The following is a 23733-nucleotide window of genomic DNA, read 5'->3' on the forward strand; positions in this document are numbered from 1 at the left end:
AGCCGGCAAGATGGCGGCGAGTGGTGGGGAACTTGGAGGTGTATTTGATCACCATGCCCAGAGGGCTGTATGCGACACGCGGGCCAAGTATCGAGAGGGGCGACGGCCTCGTGCTGTCAAGGTAAAGTGATTTTGGTTTCATTCTCTATTCTTGATAGCTTTATTTTAGCTCTGATTTCACATCCCAGCATATGTAATACTGCGATCCTAGCCGTGCCTCATTAGAGATGGGTATGAGAAACTCTGGTGTTCAGTTACCAAAAACATTTTCCTGAACCCTTCGCTGAGCTGCTGGAACGTCAGCTCCGCAAGGATAGTGCTTTATGTTAGTCATCGCATCCTTCATGTTTACAATAGCGCGTGGTGTGTGTTCAGAACTCAATGACTATTTGTTTTTTGTAGTAACTTCTCCCGAGCCAACTTCTGGAAAATACGTCAATTGAAGAAAATCTATTCTTTAATTAGAGTCCCTCACACGTGGGGTGAATTTACTTTTTATTTTTTCTGCAGACCAGTTAAACAGAATGTTTTTTGTTTTCAGAGTTTTGTTCTTAGGTTTTTTTTTGTTTTGTTTTGTTTTTTACTTAAAATTCCGGGGTAGGTAACACATAGTGTTATATTAGTTTCAGGTGCACAGTATAGTGATTCACTGATTCTGTATATTATTCAGTGTTCTTCATAAGTGTACTCTTTAACCCGTAATGCATTTAAAAAAAATTTTTTTTTAATGTTTTATTTATTTCTAGGAGAGAGAGAGAGACAGCGTGAGCAGGGGAGGGTCAGAGAGAGAGGGAGTCACAGACTGAAACAGGCTCCAGGCTCTGAGCTGGCAGTCCGCACAGAGCCCGACGCGGGGCTCGAACCCACGAACCGCGAGATCATGACCCAAGCGAAAGTCGGACGCTCAACTGACTAAGCCACCCAGGCGCCCCGCGTAATGCATTTTTAAAAAAATAGGTTTGTCCTAGGATTATTTGGGAAGTATATTTTTATGTGTTTGCTTTTCTTTTAGGTATATACAATCAATTTGGAATCTAGGTACTTATTAATACAAGGAGTTCCTGCAGTGGGAGCAATGAAGGAATTAGTTGAGCGGTTTGCTTTATATGGTGCAATTGAACAGTATAATGCTCTAGATGAATACCCAGCAGAAGACTTTACAGAAGTTTATCTCATTAAATTTATGAATCTACAAAGTGCAAGGTAATTTGCAACGTTAGCATAAATTTCATTTCCTCCATTCCCATTGCTATCATTTTGGCCCTAGTTTTCCCTCATTTATACCTGAATTACCCAATAACCTAACATTGCCCTGTATTACTCTTATCTTACTCTCGTCTTAAATGTTAGCCTTACCAAAACACTATTTCTATCATGTCATTCCCATGCTTAACAATCCAATCTCTGTTATGTGTTGTGGTAAATTAGAAAATGGGTTTGGAGAAATTTTCAAGCCCCACTGCTTACTAACATCATGTAGACAAGTTGTTTAACCTCAGTAAGCCTGTTTTTTTTCTATTCTATAAAATCCGTATGGTAAAAGGACCTACTCGCTGAAGTAGTATGAGGATGTTCAGATACTTCATGTAAAGGGCTAAGTGTAGTGCCTTCTGTTCAGAATGCAATAAACATTAGGTATTTAAGTTCTTATTGTTATGAACCTGTGTGAATTGACCCCATTTTTTCCAGCCCTCTGTATAACATACTCTGTTCCAATAAGGCTGAAGTATGAAATGCCTTATCTAGTTTTATGTTGACCCCATTCCTGTCACTAATTTGCCTTAAGACTCATCCTTCTTAGGCTGTTGCCATTCGTATTTTCTTTATTTTTTTTTTAAGATTTTATTTTTAACCAATCTCTACACCCAATGTGGAGCTTGAACTTACAACCCCAAGATCAAGAGTTGCTTGCTCTACCCAACTGAGCCAGCTGGGTGCCCCACCATTCATATTTTCTTTCTGTACTACAGATAGCACTTGCAGCCTGCCACAAAAGCACTTGATTTGATGGGGTCATGTATTTTCAGTTTTCTCTTAGATGTACTCTCACTTCGTCTAACCAACTTGCCTGTTCTTCATGGTCAGGGAAACATATTTGTTAGAGCTTTTGCACCTCCCACAGCACATAGTACAGTAGGCTATGGAGTTCAATATCTCGACTTGAATCCTAGCTCCATGAACCAGTATGAGCATGGCTAAGTTGTAAATCTTCCTTGGCCTCAATTTCTGCATCGGGTTTTTATCAAGTGTTAATTCAGGTGAAGCACTTCAGGCACTGCCTGGTGCCTGGAAAATCTTAGTATTTTTATCATTATCCCTGAGCACAGAAGTAACTTAAATCTTTATTGTAGTATAATGCCCAGCCAGTCATAGATGTTTAATATTTGTGGAATACCATCCTCTGACTTTGTCATTGATTAGTTATATATTCAGCATTTACTCAGTTGTTAAGATTTTATAGTTATTATTAATTTTTATATATGAATCCCATTACAGGAACAAAATTGTGGTGAAAAGGCTAAATTGGGTATGAACTAACTCTTAAGGGCCATTTAACTTAACACAGAAATCTCTATTTCATGACCATAGATTGTGTACCTCAGGTTAACTGCTGGATCCTAAGTTGGTTAAAGGGATATGTGTGGATGACTTAGCTCAAAACCTGTTAGTACTATAGAGAACTCTAAGAGCATGCCCTATATCAGTAGAGTCAATACCATCCATAAGGAGAACATCTTAATTCCCAAACCATAGAAAGTATATACATATAGCAAAAGCTGAACTTTGCTCTTTAGATCATTGTATCCTATTCAGCTTTCATCCTAAGTTAGTCAAGATTAATAAACCATGTTATCTAATAAACCATGCATTTCTGTTTAGGATGGCCAAGAGAAAAATGGATGAACAGAGTTTCTTTGGTGGATTGCTTCATGTGTGCTATGCTCCAGAATTTGAAACAGTTGAAGAAACTAGAAAAAAAATACAGGAGAGAAAGGCTTATATAGCAAGAACTACTAAAAATAAAGGTATGGAAAGCCTGTTACTAAACACTTCCTACATGTAGGACACTCTGCTAGGTATATGGAGCTTCCAGTCTGGTGGGAAGAGAGGCAAATAAATGATCACAGTATTTAAGAACTCTGCAGCACTCTTATGGAATATGGGCTGGAAAGGGAGAGATGTTGGTTTGTGGAAGACTTCCTACAGGATAAGAGAGGTAGCTGAGTTTTGAAAGAGAAATAGACATTACTCAGGAGACAAGAGGAAGAGATGGAATGGTAGGCCAGGTAGCAAGTTTAAAGGTCCAGAGGAATAAATGAGCAGCATGTGTTTGAAGGAACTATGAATAGTACAGTATAACCACAACACAGGGATTGCAGTGAGGGGAAGATTAGAGAAGAGGGCAAGAACTGAATCATGAAGGGCATTGTGTCATATGCTGTGGAATTAAGGTTTGACTTAAAGACAATGAGAAACAATTATGATTTGCAGAACAGTTACCAGCTGCTAATTTAAAACTGCTACATGTGGAAAAGTTCCATTTTTGACCATTATATGCCGAGTCTCCCTAGACAGAAATTCTAGGTGCCTGGAATGGAACCATGGGATTTGGTACATGGACTGTAGGAACAGAGTATTTGGAACTGGACTGAAATAATGGGTGTGGTCTGAAATCTGAATAGTGCTGAAAAGTTCAGATTACCAAATATCTACCCTTTAGTTGAAGGACAAAGTGTGTATACAGCTATTGAATACAATGAGTTTATGACTGATTAGGGAAGGGGCACGTAGCAGTGAAGAGAGATATAAGGTGGGAAGACTCTTGGAAAACTTACCTGAAAATTTGGTAAGAAAGCTGTCGAGAGTCGCTGGTCACTTGGAGACACTGAACTTTAACCTGTGGGATATGTGAATAGTCCCAAGAGAACTTATATTTGTGTGGCAAATACAATTACAAAATATGGGTCCGGCATATCACCTCCTTTAAAAACCAACAAACACAAATTAAGCAGCATGATACGTTCATCTACTAGAATGCTACGAAGCTGTAAAAAAAGACAAATTCTATGTAATGACCTAGAAAAAAAAAATCTCAAAGATCCACAATTAAGTGGAAAACACAAAGGCACAGAGAAATGGATATGATGGGGAAAAAAAGAGCGGGGGGGAAGTAAGACCTACTGGACGAAAAATAAGAAAGTAAGAATGGGATTACTTATGGGTGGGGGAAGGGGTGGTGGAAACCAGGCATATGGAGAGTAAAGAAAGTGCGAACCTGACACTAATATATCCTTTATGCTTTTTAGCTTTTACACATGAATGTATTGCATGATCAAGAAAAAGACTTTTCGGGTAGCATTTGTTAACCTTTTAAAGTAATGTTTGTTTTTAGGATCACACATTTCTGAATATGAAAACAGTAAATGAACCATTTCTTTTTCCTCTTCTCTCACCTTTTAAATTGTAACATAAAGATCATTACGTGACAAAGAAGAAGCTGGTTACAGACCTTAAAGACACAAAAGATTTTAGACAGGACTTCCATTCAGAGACATCTGGGTTTTGTGCAGCCACTTCGAACACTTCTACTGGCAACTCAGATCCTTGTCTTCCCTATTCTTGTGAATTGCCTTTATGTTATTTTTCCCCAAAATGTACATGTTCATCGGGGGAACATACGGACAGGGCATCAAACTTCTCTCGGGACTGTAGAAACCATGAAGAAACATTGGAGCATTGTATGCACAGTGACTCTTTGCAGAAAATACAAGTGAAACCTTTTAAAAATTCATTGGCCTGCCCTGGGGCACAGAAGGCTATTACTTCTTCAGAGGCAGTTGACAGATTCATGCCTAGGACAACACAACTGCAGGAGCGGAAAAGAAGAAGAGAAGATGATCGTAAAATTGGAACTTTTCTTGGAACAAGCACGAGTAGTAATGAGGTTATGATCGGGCCTCTGTTACCAGACATACCCAGAGTGGATATGCATGATGACTCGTTGAATACAACAGCGAATTTAATTCGTAATAAACTTAAAGAGGTAAGATCATTTTTAAAAGACTGTTTTTAAGAGATCATTTGGTTAGAGGGCTAACAACTAAATGGAGATTTGTGGCAACTAAAGTATTGTCATTAATTTTTTTCATTTTCAGTTTTTTCATGTGTTTCTCTGCAGTTTCCTGTTGAATTAACTGATTTTGACAAACAGGAAAGTATGTGCTTTGCTATCATTAGCCTTTGCTTTAAACAGTAAGTAGAGGGGCGCCTGAGTGGCTTAGTCGGTTAAGCGTCCGACTTTCGCTTGGGTCATGATCTAGCGGTTCGTGGGTTCGAGCCCCGCGTCGGGCTCTGTGCTGACTGCCAGCTCGGAGCCTGGAGCCTGTTTCAGAGTCTGTGACTCCCTCTCTCTCTGACCCTCCCCTGCTCACGCTGTCTCTCTCCTCTCTCCTAGAAATAAATAAAACATTAAAAAAAAATCTTTTTAAACAGTAAGCAGAACAAGGGCACCTGGGTGGCTCAGTCAGTTAAGCGTTTGACTCTTGATTTCAGTTCACGTCACGCTCTCTGTGTTCATGAGTTTGAGCCCTGCATCGTGCTCTCTGGTGTCAGCACGGAGCCTGCTTTGGATCCTCTGTTCCCACCCCCACCCCCCAACCCTCCCCAACTGGTTCTCTTTCTCTCAAAAATAAACATTTTAAAAAACATGAACAGAACATATTCTGTGTCACTCTAGATATAAAACATAAAAGCAGTGGTTTTGGTCTGTGAAATCAGTCTGTGAGAGTGGAGCCCAGGCCTTCTCTTTTTAAAGGTCCCCAGACGGTTTCATTATGAGCCAAAGTACAGAACTGTTGTGTTGAAGGAAGACTTCTTTCTTTAGTTCAGCATTCTTACAAATTATATCAAAATGCTTTTTGCTTCTTTGATAAAGAGAGCCATAGAATAAGGTGAGATTCTAAAGACTAGGCCCTAAGGTCTAGTCAAAATGTAAACTTCTTAAAATAGATTACAAGTCAATTGTGGTACTTAAGTAGTAACTTTTTTACATGTTTACATAATCATTTTCCATTTTCTAAGCACAGATAAAAGAAAGCTAACATTTGAGTTAGCTTTTGAAAGGTAGCTTTTTGTGGGGTAGCCTTTTAGAAATCAAACTGAGGGAAAAGAACTCTTCTCTTAAACTCTGGAGGTTCAGAAAGCACTTTTCATGCAGTTGTATATGTATTTTAAAATGTGATTAAGGGAATCTAAGGTAGCTTAATTTATTATATATATATGTTTTTACCTGAAAATTACTATCTGATTAAGGATGAGGGCTTATGTTAACAATATTTAAAGTCTATGAACACAATTCCATGTTTAAGCCTCTTTTTAAATGTTTGAGTTTTTTCCTTCCTTCAGATACAGTTGAACTGAGACATAGATACAGACACATAGCTCTCTCAGCCAGAACTATGTTTTCAAGAAAAAAGTTGTTAGGTCCAAATCCTAAGTAAGGAGACAAGAAAACAACAAAATTGAGAAATACTGAATACAACATACACGGTTTCTAATAATTTTACATTTTAAGTGAAGACTGTTTTACTCTGCTTTAACTCATTTTCCACTCTTTTTCTTCTTTTTTTTTTTTTTAAATGTTTTTTTTTTTATTTATTTCTAGGAGAGAGAGAGAGAGAGACAGCGTGAGCAGGGGAGGGTCAGAGAGAGAGGGAGTCACAGACTCTGAAACAGGCTCCAGGCTCTGAGCTGGCAGTCAGCACAGAGCCCGACGCGGGGCTCGAACCCACGAACCGCAAGATCATGACCTAAGCGAAAGTCGGACGCTTAACCGACTAAGCCACCCAGGCGCCCCTTTCCACTCTTTTTCTGATGTGTTTGGTTTCATTTCCCTAGGAAATTGAGGATTATACCATTCTCTGCTTATTTCTCCAAATTTTTCATACCACCCCCTTAAGCCTCCATGTCTCTAAATACATCAGATATTATCAGTCTTTCAAGTTATGCAGAATGGAGATTTCTATCTCTGTTCATAAAATACCAAGTAACTTTGTATCCATAAAGGATTGTTAAAGTAGAGTATGTGTTTACCTTTCTCCCCTCAAAAATTTTTTTTTCTTGTTAAATGGCTTTAGAAATGTTAGCCCCATCAGTATTTGGAAGAAAACTTTGTGCCCAAGTCATAGGCTATACGCTGAAGTTGGGCTAACTCTGCCTCAAATGTGATGGCAAGAATTGAACTACTAAATGTATAGCCTAATAGTGTATTTATTCTTGTACTATAAAAACTAAGTTTTGATGATTCTCTTTTTTTAAACCAGGTAATTTCATCTACACCAAAACTTCCAGAAGACAAGCTGGAAGATGTACATACAAGTCGTCCATTAAAACAAAGAAGAAGGATATAGATCGCTAGCAGCAAGTTGTATTTTCTAAGGGACTATTTATCTTTATTTTTTAGCCTGTCATTTTAAGAGATTTTACTGCTGGTATTTTTTAATGCACTTCTCTTTGTGATACCATTCAAGCTATTTAATAAAGTTTCATCTTGTAAAATTAGCTTATCATGCACAGAATACATGTCAGCCAAATATGTTCTTTAAAAAAAAAAAAGAGTTAAAGTTTCCAGACTTCAGTTACATTTTATTGGCTAGAACTGGGCTCAGGCTGTTCCTAACTGGGGAGGTCTGGAGTGGTGAATGTTTTAGGTCTCCAACTTCTCTGGTTGAGGAAGCAGGAGAAAAGAGGGCTGTGAAAGGCTTATTCACAGTATTTCCCACAAGAGCCAAGGTTGTTGGCTAACCTAAAAAATAAAATTAGTTTACTTATTACAGGTATTATTTTCATCATCTTTAATATTACGGAAAGTTTTTATAATATTAGTTTTCACTTTGCAATAGTTATATGTAAATTAAGTGAAGCAAAGATAAAAACTTTGCAATGCAAATAAAGACAGGCAACCAGGATCTGTTTCTGATTTTAATACCAGTATTAAGTGATTTACATTCAAAAACTAGAAGTCAGGATGTGTCTGAACGCCAGGGCTTCAAACTCAATACAACTCTGTAAAGTAAAAAAGTTAAACTATTAGAACAAAGCCGAGGGACATCTGGGTGGCTCAGTCGGTTTAAGGTTAAGTGGCCGACTTCGGCTCAGGTCATGATTTTTACAGTTCGTGCGTTCAAGCCCCACATCGGGCTCTGTGCTGACAGCTCAGAGCCTGGAGCCTGCTTCTGAATTTGTGTTTCCGTCTCTCACTGACCCTCCCCTGCTCACACTCTGTGTGTGTCTCTCTCTCAAAAAATAAACATTAAAAAAAAATTTAGAACAAAACCGAAATTAGGAGCCTATATATTTTTTAATCTCTAAGAAGAAGGCAGAAACAAATCTGCATTTGTAAATGCTAGACTGCTAACCACTGCATCTAGCATACCCACATTGTTTTTCGTATCAGAGTATATAATTGGACACTTGAATAAGTCTGTTCAAGCTGTTTGCATTTTTCTTGTTTGTTTTTACTCCTAAAAATAACTTGAGAAGGCCCATACCAAACTGTCTGTGTTTATTTTGTCTATATACTTAAAGGCCTCTTGCCTAACGGATTGAATTTGAATATACAGATTAAGAAGGTTCATCATCAGTTATGACCTGATTCAAACTTGGTGGGATGGCACCAAATGGTGGATGGTATTAAAAGAAGCTGGAGGCAAGGGGTTTGGCCTTTCTTTCTTGTAATTAATTAGATATTTATTTCTGCTGAACTCCCAGGTAAAAGACACATTAGAAACCCACACATAGAATTAGAAAGAGCAAGTTACTGTCTACGACATTCTTCTCAGACTATAAGACACTATGAATCTCTACCTCAGGGTCTTATTAAAATGCAGGTTCTGATGGTGGTGGCCAGGAGCTGGTGGGTGATGGGAATGCAGAATTGTTTACAGTTTTCCAAGATGGAAAGCATTCTGGAAATTGGTTGTATAACATTGTGAATGTACTTAATATTAGAGAACTATATGTTTACAGTTGGTTAAGATGGGTAAATTTTATGTTGGATGTATTTTATCACAATTTAAAAAAATTCTCTGCCAGCCTTAAAGGGAGGAGCTTCTCAGTGGGTTCAGTGTTGCTGAATGGATTCCTGACTTTTTCAGAACTTTTCAGGATCTTTACATTTATTTTATGGAGGCCAGCATGCCTCCCCATCCCCACCAACATGCATAATATTTGATCACAATGAGAGGAAGAAACCTTTGCTGTGTCAAGCATCATTAAAAAAAAAAGGATGGAGTCAGTTGGTTTGGAGTGGGGCCTAAGATTCTGCATGTTTCACAAGTTCCTAGGAGATACCATCACTGCTGGTGCACAGACTGCACTCTGAATAGCAAGGTTCCCAGTAACTGGGCTACTGAGTTCTGGAGTAACTAGAGATCTGTTGGTGTTCCATCTGACCTGAGTACTTGCTCCTCTCCAGTCCATTCTGTGTGGCTTCCTCCATCAGTCTCAAAATAAGTGTGTCTTTTACACACCGCGTTTTACTATATATTTCTAGGAATAAACTACAGTGGGGCAAGTTAGAGAAATGAGCTGAAGATAGTGCAGGAGAGCTCACCATGCAAGTTTATGCATAAAATTGCCATGTAGATTACTACAGGTTTGCAAAGCACAGGTGATCAAAGGAAGAATTAAAAGGAAATGTTAATAAGCCAAACCGATTTGACACTCAATTGAGCTGGCTCAGAAAACTTGTCAAATTCATATATGAAAAACCTTCCTGAGCCCAAATAGTATAAAGTACTTTAAATGTATTTAAGATTTTTAAAACTTAATTATTCTTGTTTTTTGGCATCATTTGGGTTGAAAGATATCAAATTTTATCCTAGCAGTTTTGGTGGGTAGTTGCTGAGTACACTATTCATTGTTCTATCCCTTAAGCATGTCAATATACCCTAGTTTCTTTGGGAAAATACTAATAAACATGTCAAGCAAGTACTGCTGTCTGATCCCTTAAAAAATTTGCTCGTAACCACTTAGAGCCGTTGGCACTGCACCTTTGCATCTGGTAAACATGGTCCAAACACCTCCAACAAAAGTCTTTCTTCTCTAACTGCTCTTTCAAAGTCCACAAAAGATATCTTGCCATCGTTGTCATAATCCTAGAGGAAGATGATTTCTTGATAAATGATAGTTTTTAATTTCACATGGGAAATAGCTCTTTGCCCAGTAAAACTATTAGTTTACAATTCTGTGGGCACTACTTACATAAATCAAAAGGTACTTATTTATTGAGGCTACTTAACTTTATTCCTGGAAGTCTATTTAGAATAGATGGTATTATAGGCTGAAAGTCTGTGTCCCTCTTGCCTCTAAATTCGCATCTTAAAGCCCCCAATGTGATGGTTTGGGACGTGTCTTTGGGAGGTAATTAGGTTAGATGAGGTACTGAAGGTGGAGCCCCCATGATATAATTAGCATCTTTGTAAAGTAGACACCAGAGCTCCCTCTTCCTGCCACGTGAGGACACATTGAGGTGGTGGCTGTCTGCAAGCCAGGAAGAGCACCCTCACCATGGAAGCAAATGGACTGGCACCTTGATCTTGGACTTCCCAGTCTCAGGATTTTTTTTTATTTGATTTATTTCATTTTTAATGCTTTTTATTTTCTTTTTGGGAGAGAGTGTGAATTGGGTGAGGGGCAGAAAGAGAAGGAGACACAGAATCCGAAGCAGGCTCCAAGCTCCCAGCTGTCAGCACAGAGTCCGGAGTGGGGCTCAAACTCACAAACCACGAGATCCTGACCTGAGCCAGAGTCAGACACTTAACTGACTGAGCCACTCAGGAACCCCTAAGACTTTATTTTTAAGTAATCTCTATACCCAACAGGGGCGAGCCTTAGAACCCTGAGATCAGGAGTCACACATTCCACCAACTGACCCAGCCAGCCACCTCCCAGTCTCAAGATTTTGAGAAATAAATTCTTGTTGTTTAAGTCACCCGGTCTGGTATTTTGTCTTAGTCCAAGCAGACTAAGACACCTATATACCTTAGATATATAAATACAGTCCTGTCCCTAAAGGATTTATACTGTAATTGGGGAGCACAAAAGCTAGAGGACTCGTATCATTATACTGCTACTTTTATGATAAAATCAGTGCCATAGGGCAAAGATTTTCAAACTTAATTTTTAGAAGTAGAATTTGTTTCTCAAAGGATCTCTGACTTGGGAGCTCATTCATGTAAAAAGGATAAAAATGAAGTTGCTCACTTAAGGAGCAAGGCACTGTGAGTTAGAACAGTAACAGATCAAGGTGGCCTAGAATCATGAGCAGATGCTTGCAGACTACTGAGAGGACTTTAAGGATGATTGAGATGGCTTTTAGGTGGCTAAAGAGGTCTGGGGAGGAAATGCAGAAGAATGGCCCAACCTGAAGTCTGACAATGTGAGGCAATAGAAGTCAGAAGAAGACAGACTTGCCTGGAGTGGAGCATTAATGGCAGGGACTATTGGAGAATAAATCATGGGGGGACCATATATGTAGACTATAAGTGCCTTTAACTGCTTAATTCAATTTGGGTTTGATTTGATAGGTCCTTGTTTTTCCACTTTTGGGCATAACTCATGGTTGCTGAGAGTCTAAGTTAGATAAAGGGTTGAGAAAAAATTCACTCCAGGGCTGCCTGGGTGGCTCAGTCAGTTAAGCGTCCAACTTCAGCTCGGGCTCTGTGCTGACAGCTCAGAGCCTGGAGCCTGCTTCGGATTCTGTATCTTCCTCTCTGTTCCTCCCCTGCCCATGCTCTGTCTTTCTCTCTCTCAAAAATAAACATTTAAAAAGAAGAAGAAATTCACTCCGTAACATTTCCTTTAAAAAAAAAAAAGAAGAGGGGCACCTGGGTGGCTCAGTAGGTTAAGCGTCCAACTTCTGCTGAGATCATGATCTCACAGTTTGTGGGTCTGAGCCCTGCATCAGGCTCTGTGCTGACAGCTCAGTGCCTGGAGTCTGCTTCAAATCCTGTGTCTCCCTCTCTCTCTCTCTCCTGCTCTCAAAAATAAATAAACATTAAAAAAAATTAAAGGGGCACCTTGGTGGCTGAGTTAAGTGTCCGACTTTGGCTCAGGTCATGATTTCATGGTTCATGGGTTCAAGCCCCACATCAAACTATGTGCTGACAGCCAGCTCAGAGCCTGGAGCTTGAGGTTTCAGATTCTGTGTCTCCTTCTTTTTTTCTGCCCCTACACCGCTCACACTCTGTCTCTCAAAAATCAATAAATGCTTAAAAAATTTTTCTAATAAAAATTAAACAAGAGAGTGAGTTTGGAACTAGGAAACATACGGTCTTAGGAAGTCTACCCTCAGCCCTAGCAGACACTAGTGAGAGTATTTCTTAATCCCAAGAAGGCTCTGCACCGCCAGGACAGAGCTCGATGTGGGGCTTGAACCCACGAAACTGTGAGACCATGATCTGAGCAGAAACCAAGAGTCAGATGCTTAACTGACTGAGCCACCCAGGCGCCCCCAGTGAGAGTATTTCTGAAAGAAGATATGCTGGAGTCTCTAAGACTCGGCAGCTCCCATCATCTATTTCTTTCCTCATCTCCAGAGTAATGGAAGTGAGCTGGGTCCAGGCTGCCTTAGAGTTACAACTCTTTCCTGGGATCCAGGATAGGGGCACAGTAAGAAATGACTATGTCCATAATAAAGTGGTACCATTGGTTTCACTGAAAGAAGAATTCTGTACCCCATTTCCTACCGTGACCTTGGGTAAACCTATTTGTACTTCTGTTTTCTCGTCTGTAAAATAGAGATAGTAATTTCTACTGCATAGGGTTGTTTTGAGGGTAAAATGAGCTCCTGTATTAAAGTTCTGTGAAGGTCCTTGGCATATATTAAGTGTTTTATAAGGGACAACTATTTTAATTATTATGTTATTTTGTTATGAGTGTTTAGATGGATTGGAGAGCCAAGGTCATACAGACAGGCTAGAGTAGCATCCAATTTTACCAACTGAATCTGCTGTACCACTACCCCCACCCACATTAATGAGCAAAATATTTTAAAATAATACAGCTAACATTCATTTTGCGTAGTGATTCATTTAATCACCCATCCATTCCATAAGTATTTATTGAGCACCCACTATCAGCCAGGCACTGTTCTAGGCAATGAATAGAGCAGAGAACAAACAAAATCTCCTGCCTTCATAAAGGTTACTTTCATTATAAAGGGAAATAAATCATTTCTTTGTCTTTAGCTTTCTCCACATCTGCTTGATTGGATGCGTTACAGGTTTTCATTCTTACCATTTTTTTCAGTGTTATATCTACCAACTCTTTTATTCCTTCATCAGTCTCTTCTTCAGATGGCTGTTGGTGTAGACTGTTCTTCAACATGTCAAATATCTCTTCTCGAGAAATGTAACCATCACCATTCAAATAGTAAACTTCAAAACAGACTGTCCAAAGCACAAGAAATATAAGGACAGTTAAAATATCAGTAGTCTTCTCCTTAGTTATTTTAATGTATAATTTTTAAAAAGATAAAAACAATTTATTCAACCTACAATTACTGGTCTATATAACAGAGATATTTTAAAATAAAGCACCCTTTATTTACTTATTGGCACAAGATTAAATACTCCTTGGGATGTGGAATTTGAAGTTGAGAGTTTTAAAATGTTATGAAACCAGAAACTATGAAACTCTTAGAAGAAAACACAGGAACAAGGTCCTTGACATGGGTCTTGGTGATGATTTCATGGCTATGATACCAAAAGCACAAGCAACAAAATAAAAACAACACAAATGGGACCACATCAAACTAAAAAGCTTCTGCACAATTAAAAAAATCATCAAAATGAAAAGACAACCTGTGAAATGGGAAAAAATACTTACAAACCATATCAGATAAGGTGTTAATATCCACAATATATTAAGAACTCCTACAACTCACTAGCAAAAAAGAAAAAAAATAAAAATAGGCAAAGGACCTAAACAAACATTTCTCCAAGAAAAATAAATGAAAAGCCAACAGCTATAAGATGCTCAACATCACTAGTCCTTGGGGAAATGCAAATTAAAACCACAATGAGATATCACCTCATGCCTGTGAGAATGGCTATCATCAAAATAAACAAACAACAAACAAAACTCACCAAATACAAGGTACAAAATGTTGGGGTGGATGTGTAGAAAAGGGAACCCTTATTTACTGTTGGAAGGCTTATACATTGGTATAGCCACTATAGAACATAGTACGGAGGATTCTCAAAAAAATTAAAAATAGAACTACCATATAATCCAGCAATTCTATGTCTGGGAATATATCCAAAGGTAAAGAAAACACTAACTCAAAAAGATAATTGCACCTCCATGTTCATAGCATCATTATGTATAATAGTCAAGGTTTGGAAACAATCTAAGTTTCTACCAATGGATGAATAAATATAAATAAGAATAGTGCTCAGCCATAAAAAATGAAGAAATTCTATCATTTGCAATAACACTGATGAATCCTGAAGGCATCATGCTAATAATTAAGACAGGGAATGACAAACACTCTTTGACCTCCCTTATATGTGGAATCCCAAAAACAAAAACAAAACAAAACAAGAAACCAGACAATAACAACAAACTCATAGAAAAAGAGATCAGACTTGTGGTGACCAAAGGTAGACAGGTGAAGGGAGGGGGAACTAGAGGAAGATGGCTGGCTAAGAAGTACAAACTTCCAGTTATAAGATAAATATGTATAGGAAAGGAATGTAGCATGGTGACTATAACTAACACTGATGTACGATATATAGAAGAGAGTGAATTCTAAGAGTTCTCATCACAAGGAGAATTTTTTTTTCTTTTATATTTTTCTTCTTATTGTAGCTATATGAGAAGATGGATGTTAGCTGAATCTATTGTGGTAATCATTACCAGTATATGTAAATCAAATCGATCTGTATTTATAAACCTATAAAATGATGTATGTCAATTGTTCCTCAATAAAACTAAGAAAATAAAATAAATTTGTTCTTTGCTAACAAAGAATATTTTTCAGTATATCTGTGTAGTGAGTCCATCATCTCCTTGGGAGTTTGCCCATTTGTACTATCCAAAATGACCACTCTCTCCCTGGAGAGGGTCTTCTGGGACTTCTATCCATTCATTCATGCTGCAGATGACCTTACTCAGGTCCTGAGAATAGAATAGTGAAGGAGCTCTTCTGGAGTTTGCAATCTAGTTAAATATTTTAGCAAAAGCAATAGAACTGATATTAAATTTCAGAGTTAGCAGATCAGCTGTGTCTTTTTGTTGAGTTTCTTCAATCTATAGCATACATGTGATATGGGAAACAAAGGCAAATGAAAAAAACTATTAAATTTCCTGACAACTTGCAGCCCACTGACAAATCCTTGAGATAGGCAGAGTGACTTTCCTCCAGGAACTGAACTGCCTATATGTCAATACTTTGCTAGGGACAAAAGGCAATCTTATCTTATCATCAACCCAACCTCCAGGATCCCGTAGTCTTCTTTAATATATAAAAATTCCTTTGGTAAGTTCCTTTATCTCTACTCCCCAAAAGTTGTATGTTAGCAAATATCCTCCAAGTATATGGCCCACTGATAAACATCTGAAGGGTCTCGTGACTAAGGTTTTACTAGACAGTAGTAAATTACTTTTTCCCAATAATAACTAGCCCCTCAAGGGCCTGGAAATCTTGCTTCCAAATTCCTTAGGGATAGCCCCTCCCAACTTGAAAGTATATAATTAGTCACTGTTACAACCCCAGTGCAGCTCTTTCTGCACACAGGTCCTGTCCCCGTGCTTTAATAAAACCACCTTTTTGCACCAAAGGTGTCTCAAGAATTCTTGCTCAACTGTTCGCTCAGAACACCACCATTTCCTCATCACATGCAGCTCAACCCTATGAGGAGTATTTTCCCCAAATTAACATATCTTGAAATGTACAGGAAACATTTTTAGGAAGTGGGATTAGAGGAGGAAAATTCTTTGACAGTGTGATGCATTCAATCATGTACAGCTGCGTTCAGTGTCACAGGAATTATCCCCATGTATTAGTACTACCACAAGAACTTACATCTACGAAAACTTAGCTTTTCATTTCTGAGACTTTTGTATAGGAGTGCTGGAACAACCCTAAGTAGCAACTATATTTCAATGTTATCTTGTGAAAAATTAAACTGAAGTAAAAAAAAAAAAAAAACCCACATAATGTTGAATGTCAATTTCACCTCAATAAAAAAAAAGAAAAAATTAAGAAAAAAATGAAACAAAAACAAAAAATCATAAATGTCAGAGGAAGTTGGTGACCTTTTAAAACGTTGCTATCGGGGGCGCCTGGGTGGCTTAGTCGGTTAAGCGTCCGACTTTCGTTTGGGTCATGATCTCGCGGTTCGTGGGTTCGAGCCCTGCGTCGGGCTCTGTGCGGACTGCCAGCTCAGAGCCTGGAGCCTGTTTCAGAGTCTGTGATTCCCTCTCTCTCTGACCCTCCCCTGCTCATGCTGTCTCTCTCTCTCTCCTAGAAAAAAAAAAAAATTTAAAACGTTGCTATCATTTTTTAAAGTGTGTGTTTAAGGGGCACCTGGGTGGCTCAGTCGGTTGAATGTCCAACTTCGGCTCAGGTCATGATCACATGGTTTGTGGGTTGGAGCCCGCATCAGGCTCTGTGCTGACGGCTAGCTCAGAGCCTGAAGACTGCTTCAGATTCTGTGTCTCCCTCTCTCTCTAACCCTCCCCTGCTTGCACACGCTCTCTCTCAGAAATAAATAAACATTAAAAAAATAATAAAGTGGGTGTTTAAGAGGCGCCTGGGTTGCTCAGTCGGTTAAGCCTCTGACTTTGGTTCAGGTCATGATCTCAACGATTCGTGGGTTTGAGCACCATATTAGGCTCTGTGCTGACAGCTCGGTGCCTGGAGCCTGCTTCCGATTCTGTGTCTCCCTCTCTCGATCCTTCCCCTGCTTGCGCTCCGTCTCTCTCTCAAAAATAAATAAATATTTTAAAATGTTAAAAATAAATAAATAAAATGTGTGTGTAACTTTAGGGATCTTCTTTTCAACATCTCAAATACAAATTTAAGTGCAAAGACAGGGGTAAAAATTTGTTTACTTACTCAGAACTCTGCAGTGTTTTCATAAGCAATTTCACACTTTAAGCAACTGTTCCCTAGAAAACTGCCATTTAAAATTGTTCCTATTCTTGGGGCGCCTGGATAGCTCAGCTGGTTGAGTATCCAACTTTTGGTTTCGGCCAGAGTCATGATCTTATGGTTTGTGTGTTCAGGGCTCTGTGCTGACAGTGCAGAGCCTGCTTGGGTTTCTCTCTCTCCCTTTCTCTCTGCTCCTCCAGCTTGCTCTCTCTCTCTCTCTCAAAAGAAATAAACTTAAAAAAATTTGTTCCTATTCTCTTTTCAAAGTTCCTCACCCCAACACCTGGCCCCAGAGGCTTAAAACAAGAAAATACACATCACAACAATGGTACAGGTGAGGTGAGGCCAGAGCTATTCGTTTCTAGGCAAAACTGTGAATGGGAAGATTTTTATCATTGGAATTACTAACATACCTTTCCTGTAGGAAACTCCCTCTATAACCCTTCTCCCTGTGGGTATTCTTTGTCTTCAACCTTTTTTTCCTCATTTCACTGATATACACAAATTCTAACACTAGAGTACTGATGTCTGGTGGTTAATGTGTGTTTTATCTCGTTTTGTGTCAATCCTTCACATTCATTTTCTTTGATTAAGAAACGAGGAAAGGCTTCACTGTGACTTATGCACTGCCTGATATCAAGGCACATTTCCCGCTGAGCCCAGAGGCAGCCTGGCAAACCCAGAGTTGGTACAAACACTGACACTGACTTGCTGGTCTTTGCCTGGGTTTGACCCAAAGACCCATCCTCGTGACATTTAGGTATTACAGAACCAGTTAAGGAAGTGTTTGGGGACTCTAGGTCTAAAGGAGGGACTCTCCCAAGAAACAGACCACCCATTTCATCTGTTTTGATTTTTTTTAAGCTGTCATAAACTATGTTTATATTTTTATTTTTAAATGTTTTATTTATTTCTGGGAGAGAGAGAGAGAGAGACAGCATGAGCAGGGGAAGGTCAGAGAGAGAGGGAGACACAGAATCAGAAGCAGGCTCCAGGCTCTGAGCTAGCTGTTAGCACAGAGCCCGACACGGGGCTCAAACCCACAAACTGTGAGATCATGACCTGAGCCGAAGTCAGACACTTAACCGACTGAGCCGCCCAGGAGCCCCTATAGCAACCTTTTAAAAATAGTTCATGACAGGGGTGCCTGGGTGGCTCAGTCAGTTGAGCGTCTGACTTCGGCTCAGGTCATGATCTCACAGTTTGTGGGTTTGAGCTCAGAGCCTGGAGCCTGCTTCTGATTCTGTGTCTCCCTCTCTCTGACCCTCCTCTGCTCACACTCTCTGTCTGTCTATCTCTCTCTCTCTCTAAGAAATAAATAAAACATTTAAAAAAATAATAAGGTTGGTATAGAACATTTTATATTTTTAAAAACTGTTTAAGCATTCACTAAATACAAAACTGACACTATTACTAAGTCAGGAATCACATATAGAAATCTTACACTTCAGCTTTTCTTCAAAAGTCCCTCGAAGAAACACTGATAATCCTTTAACCCACTCTTTCACATTTATGCAGTTATCATGGTCTTTGTCAAATGCAAAAAATACTGAAAGAAAAAAGACCACAGAAGTGTATTGTAATTTACAGCTATTTTATAATTCAAAAGTATGTATATATGAAAGGATTTTAAAAACCTTCCTCCCAAATTGAGGAGGAAGAAAGGTTTTGTCAGTCTTTAAAGGTCAAAATTACTGGAAATGTTTTCCCCAGATTTTTGTAGAAGGAAAAGAGTAATTCTCCTCTATGATCAATGATGACTCTCACTTGTGATATCCTGTACAGTTACTATGAGCCAAGAAGATCAACAGTGGAACTAATGAAGGTGATAATATATATTCTAAAAAGAGTGCAAAGGGGGAGCCTGGTTGGCTCAGTAGGTAGAGCATGTGACCCTTGATCTTGGGGTTGTAAATTCAGACCCCACATTGGGTGTAGAGATTACTTAAAAAAAATAATAAAATAAGTAAAATGCATTTTTTAAAAAGTGGCAAAATTCTGTTCTAAAGAGTCTGTATAGGGATGCCTGGGTGGCTCAGTTGGTTAAGTGTCCCATTCTTGGTCTTGGCTCAGGTCATGATCTTATGGTTTGTGAGTTCAAGCCCCACATTGTGCTTGGCATGGAGCCTGCTTGGGATTCTCAGTCTCTCCCTCTTTCTCTCTGCCCCTCCCTTGCTGTGTGTGCAAACTCTTTCTCCTCTCTCTCAAAATAAACAAACTTAAAAATAGTATTATTGACTCTTTTAGGGATGATGTCAATTATCAATATCATTTCAAGATATATACCTTGAAAAGTCAAAACTTTTCAAATTGAACCCTAAAAATGTGTTAGAGAAACTGGATCACATTAAATAATTTATTTTAAATATAAGATCTTGTCATTTAATTTTTTCAGTATAATGAGTAATTATCATTTTTTGTACCTATACAGTCTTTATTTTTATGAGGAAAAAGAAGTCATTTAATAATTCACATGTCTACAGCATATGAATCCAAAGATATCATGATTTAAAATCCACAACAATACTGCTAGCTTATTTAGTTTATTACTGGTTAGTTCTCAAAGTGGTACAGCTATGGGATATTAAACTTTGAGTGAGTTTTTATTAAAAGTCATCCTCACAATCAAATCACCTCTGTTTTATACTGCCAGCCTTACAAAAATTATGTCTTTCTAGCTGGGCATTAAAAAATTCAAAGACTTTGATGATAATTATATATATCTGTACAAAAATATTTTTGCCACATATTAATACAGACACCATATATATATTGCCACTTCAGCTTGGCCCATTTCCATTCTTAAGGCTCTTACCCCTGTTCATTAGCATATCGTCAGTCATTCCAAATACGCTGTGCAGGATCGCTCGAAATGCATTACGATCTAGTCCAAGGTTATTAAGTCTTACATTAGCTCTTTCCACCAAGCTGTGAAAAAGTCTTATGAGACACTCTACTTCAATTTTTTTGACTGCAAAATGAAAATACAAATAAAAACTTAAGACTTACTGAGTACTCTAATCCTATTAAAACTTTTTTACTAAGCAGCTATTTTGTTCCTATGATGCTAGATGCTCTAGTGATTAAAAAAAGAATGACATGACTTGCTACTTAAGGGCTTACGCAATTAAGGTAGATGTCAACAGGAGTCTCATAAGACAGTATGTAAATGAAAAATTATGTAATATAATGTTCATCACTACAGACATGTGAAGAAAGAGAAATGAGTGTGGGAAAGAGGAGTTGGGCCATTTTCATGGGAGTAGACTTTGAACAGAGACTTGAAGAATGCATTGCATTTATACAGGAAGGAATGTTTTGGGAGTGGTAAAATGGAGAATTCCAGGGAGAGAGAACATGGGTAAAGGAAAGAGGTAGCATTGCGTTTGAAGTTGATCATGCTTTATTGGGAACACAGCAAGTTAGGAAGAAGTGAAAAAACAAGATTGAAGAGGATGGATTGATGGCAAAGGGCCTTGAATGCCTAGTCAGAAAATTAACATTTACATTGACTTTTGAACCACATAGGTTTGAACTGTGGGTCCACTTAATGCAATTTTAAAAATCTAGTGCAGTACTGTATATGTATTTTTTTTACCATTAAAAGTATTTTTTAGCTTACTTTATTTAAGACCACAGTATGTAATATATAAAACATACAAAATATGCCATTGCCTATGTTATCAGTAACGTCAGCAGTAGGCTATTGGTAGGTAAGCTTTTGGGGAGTCAAAAGTTATATATGAATTTTCAACTGTGTTGTAGGGGGTACACGTTGTTCAAGGGTCAACTACATTTACCAGAGCAGTGCTTCTAATGGACCATCTCTGAACCATCTGAATGAGAGAATCCACAGCCTCTCCTCTGTTTGTTTGATGGAGATTCCCAAGCCTTGCCCGACCTACCAAGTCAGAATCACTAATATCAGGCCCAGGAATTAGCTTTTAAAAAACAAGACCTCAGTTGACTCTTCTAGGCCCTAAACGGTAAAAAAAGTGGGAGGAAGCTGAGATATTGCAGAAAATCAGTAGGACATGGTGACTAACTTTCAAATAGCAATGTTCAGTATTCACACACTTTGATTTCAGTCCAGACTTAGGAAAGGGTATTTTTAAAGAAGAGCAGGGGTGATTCTAATGCATTGATCAGGACTGAGAATTAAGGGTTTAGATTTACTGGGCTGCAGGTACTAAAGAGCCTGGATCCCACTTCTTACCTAAATAGCAGACTTAGACAAGTCAGATAGCTTCTTTTATGCCTCAGAGTCCTCACCTATGAAAACTGGGTATTGTCCTAGATGATCTCTGAGATTCCTTCAGTTTCTGTAGTCCAATTCTATCAATCAAAGATTATTTGAAAGAACCAGAAGAGCTAGAAAGGAAAGCTGGTTACCATTTTTTTTTTCTCTTCCATTTCTTTGCTTCCCTTTTTTCTTTTCATAGGGAAGGTAGGGAGAAATATTTAGATGCTGGCTTTGAGATGATTTCAAGTCACCCAACTGAAATCAATGACAACACATAGCAAATATGCAGTGTACATTAAGGGTTCTACTTTGGTCAGAATGACTTGATTCTTATGGTAATGGTTGATAAATCTAAAGAACAAGCAATTACAAGGTACCTAATAATACTGTTTTATGAACTGGATTAGATTTTCGGGCTACACAGTCTAACTATAATCCCTGAAATATGGCATAAAGCTCATTTTACCCATCCAATAAGAATTTATTAAGGGCCTCCTGTCAACCAGTCAGTGAATGCATAATGGTTCCTTGCCCACAAAGTTGTTACACTTTGGCTAAGAGATTAAAAAAAAAAAAAAAAAAAAAGCACAAGCACTATGATGGATGGGATGGTGTTTGGTGGTGACCCAAAGGAAAGAATAATCAACTGGGGGAGGTCACAGGAAGTTAAGAAAGATCCCAAGGAGGAGGGGTCACTTGAGCCTGCCAAAGGTAAGCATTTGCCAGAAGAGGCAGCTTCAAAGTATGTTCTGAGAGCTAGCGCCTGATGGTTGGTGTGGCGAGGTGGCAGACTTGACTTTACAATGGGAAGTTTCTGAAAAAATTTGGCTGGCAAGTTAACAGGATATTTGCACTTAAGGAGGATCACTTTGGCAGTAGATTTTTGAAACTACCTTATGAATGAGTCCAGATGTGACAAGGTTGTGTCTTCCCCAAAACAATTTTATAGTCTGTCCCATCCCATATACTCTTCCTATAATGACTTTGATACTCCTCTGAGAGATGGGATCTGTCTCCTTCACTTGAAACTAGGAGGGCATTTTGTGACTTTCAACCAGTAGAGTTCAGTGGAAATGAGGAAGTGCAACTTTTCTTTTTTTTTTTTTTAATGTTTTATTTATTTCTAGGAGAGAGAGAGACAGCGTGAGCAGGGGAGGGTCAGAGAGAGAGGGAGTCACAGACTGAAACAGGCTGCAGGTTCTGAGCTGGCAGTCAGCACAGAGCCCGACGCGGGGCTTGAACCCACGAACCGCGAGATCATGACCTAAGCGAAAGTCAGATGCTTAACCGACTAAGCCACCCAGGCGCCCCGAGGAAGAGTAACTTTTCAAGGCTAGGTCACAGAACGGGTTGCAGCTGCTCTGAGGACAAAAACATGGAAAGCATTTTTTTCTCTTATAAAATACAGAGAAAAAGTAGGCTCAGGTGACAAATGAAGTGCAGAGTATGTTAATGCTTGCCTGAAAGTAGTCCTGCTTAATGAACTCTGATGGAGAATTAACATCTGAGTGCAAACATTAGCACCAACAGTTTCCTCTTGAGGAAAGGGAGGTTTTAAGAGTCAAGTATTAACAAGTTACTCAACACAGCTATCAAGGATTTTAGTTTTCTCTGAGCTTTATCCATGTAAGCTCACATTTCATTATAGCTAAAGACCTTACTCGCGTTTTCAAGGATCTATATTTGAGAGATCTTGGGTAGTGAGAATTGTGAGGTGCTAGAGATTGGCCCATGTTATTTAACTTAATTTGGGATAATTTTAGATTTACCTAAGAAAAACAATGATGATAGAGTTTCCATGCAATTTCCATTGTTTCTGTTAAAACTTTACAGAACTGTAGTACAACTGTCAAAATGAATACACTAACGGCACATTATTAACTAAACTACAGATTTTACCACTTTTTCCATTAATGCTCTTTTTTGGGTTCCAGAATCCAAGCCAGGATATATTTTGTTGTCATGTCTCCTCCAACCTGTGATAGTTTTCAGTCTTTCATGACTTTTTTTTTTTAAGTTTTAATTTATTTTGAGAGGCCGTGAGCAGGGAAGGAGCAGAGAGAGAATCCCAAGCAGCATGGAGCTGACAAGGGGCTCAATCCCACAAACCATGAGATCATGACTTGAGTTGACATCAAGAGTTGAGCCACCCAGGGGGGTCCAACCTTGAGTTCTCATTTTAAATAATATTCCTCAATTTGGGTTTGTCTAATGTGTTTTGCAAAATATATTGTGGTTAGGGGTTTTGGGGAAGCATTCTAGAGATAAATCGCTGTTCTCACATGTCAGGGGGATACATATTATACAAGGTTAACTGCTGAAAAGTTTG

The 23733-nt window shown here is 38.7% G+C and overlaps 2 protein-coding genes across 5 annotated transcripts in view; one reads left to right on the top strand and one right to left on the bottom strand.

Annotated features, from left to right (window-relative positions):
- On the top strand, nucleotides 1-7560 carry RBM48 (RNA binding motif protein 48). 2 transcript variants are annotated; one of them, XM_039255433.1, is made up of 5 exons: nucleotides 1-121; nucleotides 1013-1203; nucleotides 2881-3026; nucleotides 4476-5044; nucleotides 7323-7560. In XM_039255433.1, the coding sequence occupies exons 1-5, from the start codon at nucleotides 11-13 to the stop codon at nucleotides 7407-7409; spliced, it is 1104 nt and encodes a 367-aa protein (XP_039111364.1). In that variant the 5' UTR covers nucleotides 1-10; the 3' UTR covers nucleotides 7410-7560. The 2 variants fall into 2 exon arrangements, with proteins under 2 accessions (XP_039111364.1, XP_039111365.1); XM_039255434.1 differs by lacking the exon at nucleotides 7323-7560 and adding an exon at nucleotides 5157-5302.
- The window catches only part of LOC120247486 (EF-hand calcium-binding domain-containing protein 1-like), a 24162-nt gene continuing 6862 nt past the window's right edge, over nucleotides 6434-23733 (bottom strand). The window contains exons 2-6 of one of the 3 annotated variants that reach the window (XM_039255437.1): nucleotides 19977-20132; nucleotides 18606-18710; nucleotides 13300-13451; nucleotides 10053-10157; nucleotides 6434-6492 (exon numbers count right to left, since the gene is read on the bottom strand). In XM_039255437.1, coding sequence (XP_039111368.1) covers nucleotides 6457-6492; nucleotides 10053-10157; nucleotides 13300-13451; nucleotides 18606-18710; nucleotides 19977-20132 — 554 coding nt within the window. In that variant the 3' untranslated portion in view covers nucleotides 6434-6456. Of the gene's footprint in view, nucleotides 6493-7741; nucleotides 7805-7967; nucleotides 8065-10052; nucleotides 10158-13299; nucleotides 13452-18605; nucleotides 18711-19976; nucleotides 20133-23733 lie in introns of those variants that run through there. The other 2 variants (XM_039255436.1, XM_039255435.1) reach the window with 2 other exon arrangements.

Source organism: Hyaena hyaena, unplaced genomic scaffold (assembly GCF_003009895.1).
Source record: "Hyaena hyaena isolate Hyena2069 unplaced genomic scaffold, ASM300989v1 scaffold_528, whole genome shotgun sequence".
Classification (NCBI taxonomy): domain Eukaryota; kingdom Metazoa; phylum Chordata; class Mammalia; order Carnivora; family Hyaenidae; genus Hyaena; species Hyaena hyaena.

Bases quoted from the DNA above. Each gene is read 5' to 3' on its own strand.
- RBM48 (XM_039255433.1), top strand. From the start codon at position 11: ATGGCGGCGAGTGGTGGGGAACTTGGAGGTGTATTTGATCACCATGCC. The intron at 1,204-2,880 runs GTAATTTGCAAC...ATTTCTGTTTAG, and splicing joins ATGAATCTACAAAGTGCAAG to GATGGCCAAGAGAAAAATGG. The intron at 3,027-4,475 runs GTATGGAAAGCC...TGTAACATAAAG, and splicing joins AAGAACTACTAAAAATAAAG to ATCATTACGTGACAAAGAAG.